Source organism: Amphiura filiformis, unplaced genomic scaffold, assembly GCF_039555335.1.
Source record: "Amphiura filiformis unplaced genomic scaffold, Afil_fr2py scaffold_146, whole genome shotgun sequence".
NCBI lineage: Eukaryota > Metazoa > Echinodermata > Ophiuroidea > Amphilepidida > Amphiuridae > Amphiura > Amphiura filiformis.
The window spans coordinates 6,276-21,126 of NW_027305610.1; the positions used below are offsets into that span (position 1 = coordinate 6,276).

The 14,851-nt window shown below is 37.6% G+C and overlaps 1 protein-coding gene across 1 annotated transcript in view; it reads right to left on the reverse strand.

Annotated features, from left to right (window-relative positions):
- Positions 1 to 5,676: 5,676 nt before the first annotated feature.
- LOC140145136 (arylsulfatase I-like) overlaps positions 5,677 to 14,851 on the reverse strand; it is a 65,572-nt gene continuing 56,397 nt past the window's right edge. Inside the window, exons 6-7 of the mRNA XM_072166917.1 lie at positions 14,502 to 14,638; positions 5,677 to 6,322 (exon numbers count right to left, since the gene is read on the reverse strand). Of these exons, the coding sequence (XP_072023018.1) occupies positions 5,952 to 6,322; positions 14,502 to 14,638 (508 nt within the window). The 3' untranslated portion in view covers positions 5,677 to 5,951. The remainder of the gene's footprint in view (positions 6,323 to 14,501; positions 14,639 to 14,851) is intronic.

Below are 14,851 nucleotides of genomic sequence, written 5' to 3' on the forward strand. Positions count from 1 at the left end.
TTGAACAGGATTTAGCCAAAGCAAACAAAGACAAGAACTATTCTATAGAAATAGGTAGAAGCTTATTATCCTCTTCAGCAGTAGTATTATCGCGAGTTTCAGCAGTAGTATTGCCGAGTTTACGGCTGATTCGCCGCGTCCACTCACATATGCAGAAGTTTCTTCTCGCTGCAATTCAGTTTAATACTCAATCAATATTGTACATGCTTATGCATTTGGGTCTGGAGAAGAGGACCCAACGTCATGAATAGGGACGAGGGACCCACTTCTTAAATCACATAAACAATCTCCTCCTGACTGGAATTACACCCTCTACATTTGGGACCCGGCAAACCGAAAGTGAGGATCTACCATTGTCATCCTGAAGATGCCTATCGACTATGATAGGTGAAACCTCCTTGAGCAAAACCATCAATAGTGAGTAAAATTCTGGTTCTGTGCAAAAAGCAAAAGAAATTGATTCAGTTTCGTAAGCTTGTTTATGGAATATTTGTTCAAAAGATAATCGAGCCTCCTGTTAGTGGTTGTTGGGAAACAATTAGCAGGAACACAGTGAACATGGTGAGAGGGTTATGACTCCACAGTCGAGAATTTGGACTCGAACCCAGCCTTGGTCAAGAAAAAACACACTTTTGTTTGTCCATATTTATTTTTCAGGATTTCTGATTCTCCAAGATGTCATCTCAATAGGAATCGTTCCTGACTACTTCGATTCCTATTTCAACACTGCTGTAGCAATCTACAGTTGTGGTACTGGGCTAGGAATAATTATGATGCCAATATTGACTCAAATATGTTTGGATATTTACGGCTGGAGAGGGACATACCTTTTATTAAGTGGAGTATGTATGCAATCGATTCCATTTGGAGCTCTTATCAAACGAAGCAATACTAACAAGAACATTCGAAGCGAAAAATGTCTAACGAACTCTGATCCGGTATCAAACAAGGATACAAATTCTTCTCGTTTTCACTACCTAAAGCTAAAAAAGATGCTAAAAGATATGTGAGCCATTCCATATCAACTCCAGGGATGTGCACCGCAGCACCTCTTCAATTTTTGCATGGGTAATATCTCAGCTATAAGTATTCTAATAGGCTCAATATGAGATAAGAGTAATGTCCTACCAAAGGGCTCTGACTAGCAAAAAATGGACCAAAACTTCTTTTTACTTTTGGAGTTCTGACCCCCCGAAGTTGGTCCTGGATGGACGAAGTTGCATTTTGAGGGCCCTATATCTTTTAAAGTAAAGGAGTTACAAGTTTTCTGATACCAGATTTGATTTGTACACAAAAAAGTACCCCAGGATATATATGTTTCAAAGTTGTAGGGGGTTCCCTTTTATTTTATGGACCTCAAAAACATCGTCTTTCACGTTGCGACACATTTTTTACGCTGAACCCCCTAAATTTCAAATTAATGCCACGGGAAAACAAAATAGAGTATGAAGCTCAAATTTTCAGGATTTTACTTTCTCATCAATATCTACCACCACACAGAAAAAGAAAAAAAAGAGGTGCCGCGGTGCACATCCCTGGAGTTGATATGGAATGGCTCATGTTCAGTTCACCATTACTCACAAACATACCATTTATTGCAAAGGTCCTAGTTCCCACCCTTGTATGCGGTTTCACAGGAACTGGATGGCTGATATACATGGTTTCCTACACTTTTTCCAATGACGCATCTTTGAGAGAGGCTTCCATCGTAAGCACATGTGGCGGAATTGGATTAACTGCAGTGAGGATTGTTTTACCTTTATTACAAAAATGTATGACTTATAAGCAACTTATGTATTTGTCGTCTCTGTTAGGAGCCATTTCGCTTGCTTTGACGACTCAATTCGACGATTTTATACAAATGAGTATGATGGCAGTTTTGTTTGGTATAAGTTATGGTATTCTAGGAGCTGAACTCTATATAGCTAATAAATATGTGACGTCAGAAGCCGACTATCTAAACGGAGTTGTGTGGATATACCTGATCCTTGGTTTAGCTGGATTTTTATCAGGTAACATCTATAAGCGGGAAACCGTATTTAGCGTTAGCTTTTGATATTTAATTATTTTCTTTATTTTTTACCCGGAAATGATTAAATATCAAAAGCTAACGCTAAATACGGCGCCTCCGCCTAATGATAAGTTTAAACGTCTTCAAGATCAAAAAATATTGGATTTTCGTGGGGTAATCATATTATGAGAAAAATTAATTAAAATAAATGACGGTTTTTAAAAATAATGATTTTGTTTATATTCATTCCATACCATAGGTTGGTTTTTCGACAAGACAGGCAGTTTTACACTCTCGTTTGCCTTGTTAGCTGCTGTTTCTATGGTTGCAGCCGTATGTAAAATGAGAACAGGGCATAATGTTCCCATTTAACTCAACTTCTTTGCTATTCTGTTACAACTCAACAAAATGTCAATATAATCATATGCCTAGCATTTTTCCACCACGGCGGCTTAACATTGAATTTACACTTAACCCTAGAACTACGGAGCCATATTTTGTAACACGGACTACGAAGGGAGTGGGGTTGTTGTACCCCACCCCTAATTTTCAATTATAAACGTTATGTACCGCTAAATTTGGTACCAATGTATAGCTATGGGTCTCCTTTATCAACTGATACCAATATAAGTACAAACATTCTTCACATAATGTCGCTATGACGTCATAATGTGAGGGCGCCGAGTCAAATTAGGGGAATTCTGACTATGTACAAACGTATAGGCAAAATTGATTTTCGGCAAAAAATTCTACAAAAATACGATTTTCAACGCATTTTCTCCTCAATATGAAAGGAAATGGCGATTTCAACCTAACTGACAAGTAAAAAGTCAGTAGCTCTTGCAATAATTTGACTTGAGTGAAACAAAATCATTGATTTTACTATAGAAACCCCCCTTCTATGATCATCTTTGACGGCCGGTCCTACCCCCGGGTAAGGTGCATGGGTAAAATTTTATCACTAAAGTGAGCGCAAAGGATGGAACTACGATTAGCTTAGGTCGTTTGGGCGTAAACGCGTACGGTCTTTTTTTTTGTGACGGATAAATAATCTTAGGGGGGTCACACTGATACCCCTTTCGTAGTTCTAGGGTTAATGTTGGTGTAATTTGTCTCGGGTCCAATCTCTACCATGGAATGTTAATTTAATGATTGTTTGTACTACTTGTACTTTTTGCGTCTCATATTAAATTGAAAGAAGCAATGTTTAATTGCAAGATTTTGAAACCACAAACCAGAACTGGGTGCTTTGATATTGGGCTACGAGTATACATTTTAGTGATTTTACCAAGTTCGCAATATAATTCGCTTCATTTTGCATAGGCATGGCTTTCTTGTGATGACCTTCAAGATGTGTCTACTTGAAGATTTGAGGCAGATACGAAATATTCTGGATGGGTATTTTATTCGTGGATGAAATTTGCTGTAATCAACTAACAACTAAATCTGGCGTATGACTCGTTTTCAGTGCAGATTGACACCCAACACATTTATATTGCTTAAATTTTGACGAAAATATGATATTTTCTTTTGTCCAATTGTTTTTCCCGTATCAACCAAATGGCAATGAATTTTTAGGGCCGGGTTTTCAAAGCATGGCATGTGGTCAGGTTTCCTAAGCCATTAGGCTTAAGCCCAATATAGTCCAATAGTATTAGCTCATATGTCATTTAAAGGTTAACATTTCTCATAACAAGCTGATTTTTTCAGGATAGGTCCAGGAATATGTACAGAATCAAATTCCGAAAGTCCCCGAGAATCCCCCTTAGTCCTCTACCAGTGCTTACAAATTCACATCATACATCACCTAGAAATATCAATCAATAAATGGATCCACAGTGGTAAGGCTAGCATGCTGGCTTAGGAAGCCTGACTACTAGCCAAGCTTAAAAAAATTGGACCTTAGTGGCCATCCCTGGTATCTGAGTTTTTTCCTATTATACTCAAAAACAGATTTTATTTATTGTGCATGTAGTCTCCTTCACAGCCGATTTCCGTCGTGATAGCTACTGATATGTGCATGACTAATTGAATCTGAACATACTAGGCACTTATTTGGTAAACAGATAATACTCTGTGATTATTTATGGATGAAAACTAAGGAAAATGCTGTCAACGATGGAAATCTGTTTACAAATGAAGTTTTTATGACATATAATATTTGACATTATATTCTACCTTTCCACAATAACTTCGCAGAAGTATTAATAAATAGTCTAAACAATCAATACATTTAGAAAATACATGATTGGATTGAGTAATTAGTCTTTTTGATTATAATATGCATGTAACTAACAGTAAACTATATATACATTGCGAATATTTGAACTAAAATGCCATGCTTTTAAGGGATTGCATTGCAGGAGTCATTTGTGTCCCAATTTTAGCCATTTAATTAAGAAACTGTAGTGTACTAAATCTAAATATTGGTAAATGGTAAAAGACAGAAAAGGCAAAAAGGACATAAGTTTAGAGTTATGAATAAGAGAGTTGACTGGAAGTTGTAGGAGTTATATTATTATGGACATGATGGGTGTAAGCGCGAAAATGTTGATGGTCAGGTCAAGGCCATCCGAGATGAACTGAGTATAGATTTTCAGATTGTCGATCACAATTCTGTGCCAAAATTATTAAAGTTCATTTGAGGTCGACTAAGTATATATTGGTGAGTTTTTAGCGGGTTCGCCGTCTGACAAGTTTAGAACTGTCAAGCTTTCGTCAGGAGTAGCTCTGACTTCTTCATGACAAAGTACCTAATGAGACATGTAGGCCACCCCTTGTCTACTGGCGGCTCTAAAAAGAGCCCTTCACCGACAAGAGCCGTTCACTGAAGACTGTCCGTTGTCAACAGAGAACAGGCAGACCTCGCCTATCTGCTAATGTAAAAGGTTTGGTGGCTCTGAAAAGAGACATTCACTGAAGACTGCCTCTTGTCAGTAGAGAACAAGCAGACCTCGCCTATCTGCTAATGTAAAGGGTTTGGTGGTGGCTCTGAAAATAGTCGTTCATTGAAGACTGTCCCTTGTCAACAGAGGACAAGCAGACCTCACCTATCTGTTAAAAATCTGAAAACTGAACACCTCTTTTCAGAGCCACCAAACCTTAACATTAGCAGATAGGCAAGGTCTGCTTGTTCTCTGTTGAAAAGGAGCAGTCTTCAGTGAATGGCTCTTTTCGGAGCCACCAAACCTTTGGTGAAACCGATGGAGTCATTCAGGGATGTAAATCTTCAGGAAATTTCCTGGTTGTATTCATGTGTGCATATCAGACTAGGAAAAGCTAGTTTCTTGTCTTTGTCAGGCCAAGCCCATTAGCGTAGCCAGTGGGGGGTGCCCCTGACAAAACGTGAAAGAGTAGAGTGCCCTGACAAAAAATGAAAGATAAACTCGAAAGGAAAAGGGGAAAAAAGGGTGCCAAGGAACTCGTTTTCCACCAAAATCCAACCCGATAATGGGCCAAAATAGTGTGAAACACCAATACCGCACATTGTTCCAATAAATACCTTAATGAGAAGTTCGAAGACTTTACATGTACAGTATCTCTAAAAAACGGTATATCCGGTCAAAATTATGCAATCGGGTAATTTTATTAGTCTTTCCCCGATTTTTTTTTTCCATCAACCCCCCCCACACACACACACACCCACACCCCCCCACACACACACAAGAAAGCTGGCGAAGTTCGCCCCCACGCCACCTGCCACAGCTATAGAAGAAAGGCACAAAGTCGTGCAACATTCTACAAAAATCGCTTCAAGTTGTAAAAAATGGGCAACAAATGCAGTACAATGTAAATGCATTTTTGAACAAAGACACCAGTCTTATAAAACTGGTCTTTAAATTGATTAAAATACATGACACATTTTTCCTCGTATTTACATGATCGTTAATAGTTCTCGTTCAACTTTGTGTAGTTTTTACATTTTCCTGGTTTTATATCATCATGTCGACGTGCTATTATTTTCAGTCTGTCTTGTGGTGTCGCAAAATCTCTCCCGTGTAATATAACGGGCATTAAAAATCTCGACGTCTTCATTGGTTGGATGCCACTCTAATTCGTCCCAGTCATCTAACCAAGGAGTATACACACCTTGCAGTAATCGTGGGTTGGCCTCTTTTCGCTCAATTTGTAGTAAATATTGTACTTTCCGTCGACAATGATATTTCAATCTTTTAAGAAGCGTTGTGTATATTTTACGTTCTTTGTGATATTGATTGCTCGTCTCGTAAGGATCCAGTCGCATGTTATGAAGTCTCGATGAGGATTCTGAACATTGCTGCTTGACAGTTTTCTCGACAAACGCTCGCTGACCTATAGGAGGTGAGGGAAAAATTTAGTAAATTTAGTTCATAATTTTAGGTCAATATTTAGGTCAATATCAGCTCAATAGATAAGGCGTTCGACTATGACTGGTTCGAACCCCGGGGGAAGTTAGTACGCTCTCGTGTAAAAATTGAGTTAGCTTGAAATTCCCCTGCAAGGAAATTACTGCTAATTGTCTCGTTATAACTCGTACGAAACTCGTGAGCTGATCCTGGCTGCGAAGGGTAATTGTGGAATGTCTAGGGAGTGCGCTTCTAAGCAGCAAGTCCCCGTGTTGTATACGTGCTCATTTAACTTGGCTGATTGAAATATGTCAATCTTTTAACGATTGATGATCATGATGATAGGAATCAATCTATGCTTGAAGAGGTTCATTATGAAAACACATGTTACTGGTTTCGCGATTAGTTGTTTTTGACCAAGTACATGAGAATTTCCATAAGTAAAGTATACAAGCATAAAGTATAGGAGTTCTTCAACAGACTAACTGTTTTGTGAAATCATTCGTACAATTTTTACACACAAACCGGTCATTTGTAAATTTGTGAGTTAGGACTTTTTGCCCAAAGAATTCCACACTAGTTCTAGAACTACTTATGAGATGGATATTTCTTTGAAAAAAATATCGAATCTAGTCGTTGTTGATGTAAGACAGACGTTCTCAATGATTCTAGATTAAAATTGTTGTTCAAAGATAATCTAGGAGCCCAGGTTTAAAGTCGGTTGCAATAATAGTGCTAACTCACATTTCACAAAACAGGGAACATAACACAGCTGTAATCATGCCAGTAAGTTCATATTGGTGCAATAATTACACATTATTTTAATAAGTACAATATAATGACTACTTTTTATAAAAATGGATTAAGTATAGGGTCCGCAACTTATAAGTCCCCCTAAATACTTTTTACATAAATCGAAAAATATTTGCTTTTATTTGTTTTACACATGTGGACCAAATTATAGCGTCATACGTCATTGCGTTCAGTCATAATGGGTCATTATGTAAAAAAGAGACCGTTTTAACAGTGTTGAAAGTTGCATCTGAGTTACAATACAGTAGGCCAGGAATACCCATGTGTTTGTTAAAGAAAACTTAATTTTTGATATTCTTCATTTTCAAAAGCAAAGCAGATGTTTAAATCTTTTCTTTTTTAATGATAAATGGCTGAATTGGGCGGGATATGTACTGCAGTGAGAAAAGACCTTACATCGCCAGTAGTTCATCACATGTAAAAAGTCACATTTTAAGGGGACTCGATCTTTTGTGCGTAATTATAGAGGGCCAGGGGATTCACTCTATCATTAAAAAAAATATTTGAAGAAGTTAAAGAGCCCTAAGAATAAAAAACTGTAGTGTAATTCACGCCAGACACAATTTCTTTATATGACAAAAATTAATATTTGTAATCGATCAAAAAGCAAACGTTTTATATCAATTTTAAATTTAGCCTGAATCGGTAAATATGGTACCTCTCGCCCTTTTTTAGGTCAAGGCTGTTTTTACCATTATGCAGCGAACCATTGTTGAAGCTATTTCACATACATGTACAAAACATTCTAGAGAAAGAATGAGGCCATATACTGCTTAAATATCTTTTGTTGATTTCGAATGATAATGTCATGAAGTCGTAAATTTTAAGGTCACATTCCTAAAACCAAAACAAAACATTGCGACGCAGATATTTCCCGACTTACGCAATTTCATCATCACATCAGTGTCTTTATTATTTGTTTGAAACCTTTCCCACACGTTCGTGCTCTTTATGCATAAAACGGCTTATCTACCTTTACAAAACGCGTCTTTTTTAGTAAACAAAAGGCTAAAGATGGCATTATGAGATTTATCATCTATCATTACACTCCTCCACTCAACTGCCACCGTGGACGAGCGGTAAAGCGCTAGACGCGTAATCAAAGGAAGTTCCGAATCGCTGGTTCGAATCCCAACGAAGCCTGTGGAAACTTTTTTTTTCTTCAAAATTCATGATCGCATTCCGAAATGAGTCACTTGTCGGTAAATCATGTATCGTATCCTTAATAATGCCGCGTTTGCCCGATTTCCTTTGCGGTCGAGCAATAGGTTTGCTGGATGAAAATGTACAGCGTGTCCCAAAAGTAACTTAACATTGTGAATTGGCCATATCTCAAATATTTCCCACATCATACCAAAATGGAGAACATATTCACATAGATTGATCTTTTAGAATTATTCTGATACCAAAAACAGCATTATTGATGACCTATTGACCTTACTGTGCGACTGTACATATGTGTGTATAAAACCCACAAAAGCAAGCTCATGTGTTCTTTGTTCAAGAACATGAAATGATGTGCTTCCCTGAACAATAGAGTTGGTTCACTCACTGCACACGCTACATTTAGGTATGAACATTCATGGATTACATGGCTTAGCATAAGCGTGACTGCTGTTTTAGATTATAATTAGGATATATTGACAATATTAAACTTTACTTTAAAACAGTTGAAGTGAAGATGAATTTCCTATAGATCAACGGATTCAGGTCGTTTGGTTCTTTGCCGAGACAAAGTCGGACAAACTCACTGAAGCAATGTGTAAGGAACATTTTAATGTAAATTATGCACTACCCAGCCGAAATACAATCCAGCAACTAGTGCTGAAATTCCTATCAACTGGATCTGTTTATGATCTACTTAGGGCAACACGTGGAAGAACAGGAAGATCGGCTACAAACATTGATGTCATACGAAGAGTGAGTGGCGAAAAGCCCAAGGCGATCAGTAAGTCGACTTTCAATGGAGAACAACGTACGGCGTACAACTGTTCATCGAATCCTCAGAAAAGATCTTAAGCAGTTTCCATATAAAACCCAGATAAATCAGAAAATGAAGATTACGCATTGAAAATAAACAAACAAACAATCAAACAAACACAGCCAAATTAAACAAAACATATTTTAAAATGATAACACATTATATCGTGTTCACGTCTCAAATGACGAGACTTATTTTGCGTTTATAAAAGTGGGTTTTACGGTACGGTAGATATCCATTAATTTCATGCCAAAGGGGCATGTTTGGTATCATAACATTTTTAAAAGAATTATCTACATACTGTGCAATTTTTGTAACAACACTACCAACCCAACGCAAGTTATGGCAAATTCACAATGTTAAGGGACTTTTGGGACACCCGGGTAACAGTGAAAGAATTTGCTCGTCGTATGGGAGTTGCTCCTAAGGCGATTCGAAAATTGACAACAAAATTTCAGGTGACAGGAGAAGTGAAAAACCAGCCGAGAGCACGTCGTTGACGTGTCACGCCTGTTCGTCGAGAGATGTCAATAGTAAATCTGGCTGAAAAAGCAACGGATCCGGACTTTCATAAACAGCATGCGCCGACGTTGTAATGCACTTGTTAACAGTAGGATGGCACATTTCCTACTGAACATCTTAAACATTAAGTTTTATTTCCATTACAAACACATGAACAGGCCAGACATACTGTATTGTTTGAAATTTGACTCCTATTCCTATGGACTCATGTCCCGGACTCATGTGCAACTTTTAAAACTGCCTCTTTTTTACATAATGCACCATTGTGACCGAACGCAATGATGTATGACACTAAAATTTTGTCCAGATTTGTAAAACAAGTAAGGTTACTCATACCTTTTTACAATTTTACAGTTCGTTAAGGGCTGGGGTAGCGACATTCTTTAGGGTAGCCCCTGTTGAAAAGTAAACATGACCTACACCTACTATTTAGTGTGAGAAGTGCCATGGGTCAGTACATGACATGTGTACTCTTTTGTTACTAACTTTTGTATCTGGTAAGATTTTTGGGGCAAATTAGTGACAAATCGGTTTTTTGCACATTTTTCAAACAAGAGAAATGTCAGACACAATCGCTTTTGGACATATATGTTATACATACTTATACACAAAATTTCAGTATGGTTTTAGCAGCTGTGAGTTTCCCAATTTATTGTTACACTTTGATTTGTCTTCCCATTTCACTGTTTTCTGACGGTTTTACACATGTACTTGAATTAAGAATCATTTTTCACAATGGCATGATCACAATTTCGGTTTGACCGTCGGAAATTCTTGAAAACATTATGCTGACTACATCCGCATTTATTTTAAATCACTCTCCGAGTGCACTTTGGTCGTTATCGAAGTTTGCAAGTGATAAAAACAACGAGTACAGGCTATAACATCATATTTCGAAAAACCCGAGATTGTATTTATTGGATTAAAACATCGATTTCTGAGGCCAATTTGTTTATTCGCGTTTCCTTACTTACCCTGCTGTTACTGCATGAAACGAGGAATCTTGTGATTATTTCATTTTATGATTTGACTTTGCCTTTTGCCTTATTTGGAGGCTAATCCTTGTCGACACTAACCACATATGTTTTGAACATGACGCCATTATCCATTTTTCATGCAAGGCCAGATTCGATGAGACTTGCTTCTCTATTGGTCAATTTGGTTAATTGATGAAATATTCCACCAATCATATTTCTTCTTCTATCTTCTTCTATATCGATATACCGTCCCCCAATTTGGTTATAAAATTAGTCTCGTGTACGCTAGTTTATAGCCGTCCTGTGATTGACGACTATCTAAAGCTTACGTCCATACGAGTGGACATGTAAAATTGAATTACTGGAATGAGGTGGGCGGAGCTGACTAATTTATAAATTTTATGCTGATTGACCCGGAAGTGGGAAACAGCTGTTGGATCGTTTACAAAATTCACAGAGCAAATTCATGATCAATCTGCCGATCAGATGGTGAGATGTCACGTTGCACAATGGAAAACCGTCCATATTATGAAGAAAGCTTTAAAAGCAGCCGGGAAAAGCAGTAAAGTCATGTGCGCTAGTCTTTTAAATTAGACTTTACTGTTAATGAAGCTAAATATTTAAATATTATGCTGTCAATCAAAAATTCACAAACTTTCAAGTATGGCAAGCCATTCGATCCAAAACGCGTTAGTGCAATTGAAAGAGATGAAATTGGCATTTTGGGGAGGAAATTTCCAATGTTATCTGGTTGACCCGATAGCTTACAATTTCTTTCATCAATATATGACCAAAAAATTTTTGGGACAAAATTATTGGAGTCTTGGCGTCTGCCCATTCCCCCTCTCTTAAATAATTTTTGATTTGTTTCAAAAAGCATTAGGGGGAACTTATAAGTTGCGGACCCTATAGTTGTCCAATCTATATGTTTTAGCTGCAATTGATTAGAAACCAGTAACAAGTGCACCGAAAAAAGGGAGGTTAAGACTATATTACACCCACCCTATATACATTTCATCTTGTCAAAACCAATTATGTTTACTGACCTGACAGTTTCGACCATCTTGGTAGATTGATATTTTTGTTTTGTTTTTCACTCTAACTCTCTTAGTAGACTGATTTGACTATCTAATCAAGTGTTACTCCTAGTGTACTGCCAAATGGCATGTGTTTCATATGTTTGGAATGAGATTTCAAACTGTTTTAGAATGAACTTTTTCAACTGGAAAAATTCAATTGAAAAAGATTTGCCCCTAACTTCAATCACTAAAAGATTGTAAAAGATTGAGAACCACTCCTTTTGATTGAAAAAAATTTGAAAAATTCAAATCACCCGACTGAATACAGTCTAAAACGATTTGTCCCTTATTCGGGACGGTCTCGGAAATTGACAGGCAACATATTATTTCTTCTGGTCAGCATACTGAACAAGGAGCATAAACATGAGAATGGCTCATTTCAACCACCAAATTCGTCTTTTTTTCTCCTGTTAGAAGTAAAAGCCGTTTTTGATTTCCGATTTATACACTATTCAATGGAGGTGTTTTTGGTGATGTGTGACGCTTACCTCTTCTGGAATGAAAAGGTGGGATGACAAGCCGACGATCAATTGAAAATTTTGACCTTTCGTATTGAAGATATGGATCTTTTTCCTAAAACACAAACAAATTAAATCATTTTGGGAAAAAAAATCCATATCTTCAATATGAAAAGTCAACATTTTTCAATTGATCGGCTTTTCCTCCCAGCTACATACACTTTAAGAATATGTCATTAGATTTATACAATTTACTTCGAGGACTGTTAATATCAAAAATATGAAAAATATCAAATTTTTATAATTTGTCATAAAATTTATATTACATTGTGATTTTCAAAAAATTAAAATTATTTGATATCAGAAAGACATTCTTCGTATTCAGAATGCAATTCGATAGGTCTGATGTGCTCTCATGTCCCACAAAAATGCTGTCGAAACGCTCAAAACGCTCATTCCAGTTCCCTTAAGTATAAAATTATGGAATTGGGAAATAATGCTGTAGGCGTTATGACTCATTACGTTTTGTTCCCTGGAGAGATTTGATCATGTCTCACCTCCTTTTTTTAAAACCAAATCGACGGTTAACTCTTGTAGTGAGGAATCAACTTTTAACCACAAATTACCTGAGGTAAAACTCACTTCCTGGGAACCAAATACCACACATGGGCATTTTTATGTAAATCATTAACCCATTTGTGTTATATACTGCCTCTAGCTATAATGACATCCTTGTGATATATGATCTGGTCAACTCATTGACAGATACGAACCTCAGGAGGGAATTCAATTTTTGATCAATTCTCTCCAGGTAGTGAAACGTAATGTTATTTATGTGAGGATATAATTACTTTGCTTTTCATAGTTGTCGATCGCAACGATACTGCATGATGATTGCCGTGAAGGAGCCCGGGTGAAGAATTAGTTCATAATTTATAGTGAGGTCAATATTAGCTCAATAGATAAGGCGTTCGACTATGACTGGTTCGAACCCCGGGGGAAGTTAGTACGCTCTCGTGTAAAAACTGCTAATTGTCTCGTTATAACCCGTACGAAACTCGGGAGCTGATCCTGGCTGCGAAGGGTAATTGTGGAGTGTCTAGGGAGTGCGCTTCTTAGCAGCAAGTCGCCGTGTTGTATACGTTCTCTCTTAAATTGGCCGATTGAAATATGCCAATCTTTTAACGATTGATGATAGGAATCAATCTATGCTTGAAGAAGTTCATTAGGTTTGTAGGAACTCATAAATATACATTTCATCTTGTCAAAACCAATTATGTTTACTGACCTGACAGTTTCGACCATCTTGGGCGATGGCCATCTTCAGAGATGACCATCTCTGCTGATGTACAGAAGTTGGATAAAAAACATCAGTCTGAAGATGGCCATCGCCCAAGATTGTCGAAACTGTCAGGTCAGTAAACATAATTGAGATGAAATGTATATTTAGGAATCAATCTAAATAGATTGAAAAATAGATTGAAATGTTTTTGTTTTCACTCTAACTCTCTTAGTCATTAGTAGACTGATTTCATTATCTAATCAAGTGTTACTCCTAAATGTACTGCCAAATGGCCTGTGTTTCATATGTTTGGAATGAGATTTCAAACTGTTTTAGAGTGAACATTTTCATACTTTTTCAACTGGAAAGGACTTGTCCCTAATTTGGAACGGCAAAAGATTGAAAAACAATGAAAATCAATCCTTTCTACTGAAAATTCAATCGAAATAGATTTGCCCCTAACTTCAATCACTAAAAGATTGTAAAAGATTGAGAATCACTCCTTTTGATTGAAAAATCACCCGACTGAATATACAGTCGAAAACGATTTGTCCCTAATTCGGGAAGGTCTCGGAAATTGACAGGCAACATATTATTTCTTCTATAGTCATTATACTGAACACGGAGCAACCACCAAATCCGTCTTTTTTCTCCTGTTAGAAGCAAAAGCCGTTTTTGATTTCCGATTTGTACACTATTCAATGGAGGTGTTTTTGGTGGCGTGTGACCAGGACCCTGATAGCAAGTTCAGAAGTATGTTACTGCGTGGAAGCGGCCATTGACCCTGTCATCCCGTATCAGGAACTACCGGTCGCGTACGGCGCACTTGAATGCGCCCTATACGCGTTATTGATCGCGTAGGACGCTTGTGCTGGCGACGCGTTCGTTAGCACCCCGGCGACGCCCGAGTTGCCGTTAGCACCCGTTAGCACCCCATGGCAGCTCCCATGCGTGTGTCAATTTATGATTCGCGGGATCTTATTTTTCAGGCTCTGTAGCGTGAAAATGTGGCTGATCCGATTTTTACTGTGGGGGACCTGGTGTAACGCTTACCTTTAGCGCCTATATGTAGTTTCCAATCACCGACTCTTATTGTTCCATACATTGTAAGAGGTTCATCGCCCTGATTCCAATCACAGTTTCCCCCTACGGCATGTACATACTCCTTCCTTGGAGAAGGTATTCCATATCTGTAAATACAATAATACATATGAGCTATTTTTTACCCCAGTATGATAACAACGCCAAAAAAGGATTGGAGCGGGTGGACAGGGACACCTTTTTGTTTTAAATGTCAAAACGTCAGCCTGCTACGCTAATTGTAATTTTTTGTAATTTTGAGAACAAAGAACCAGATGTGGTTCAAGCATGCATCAGTTACGTAATCACCCTAATTATTTCTG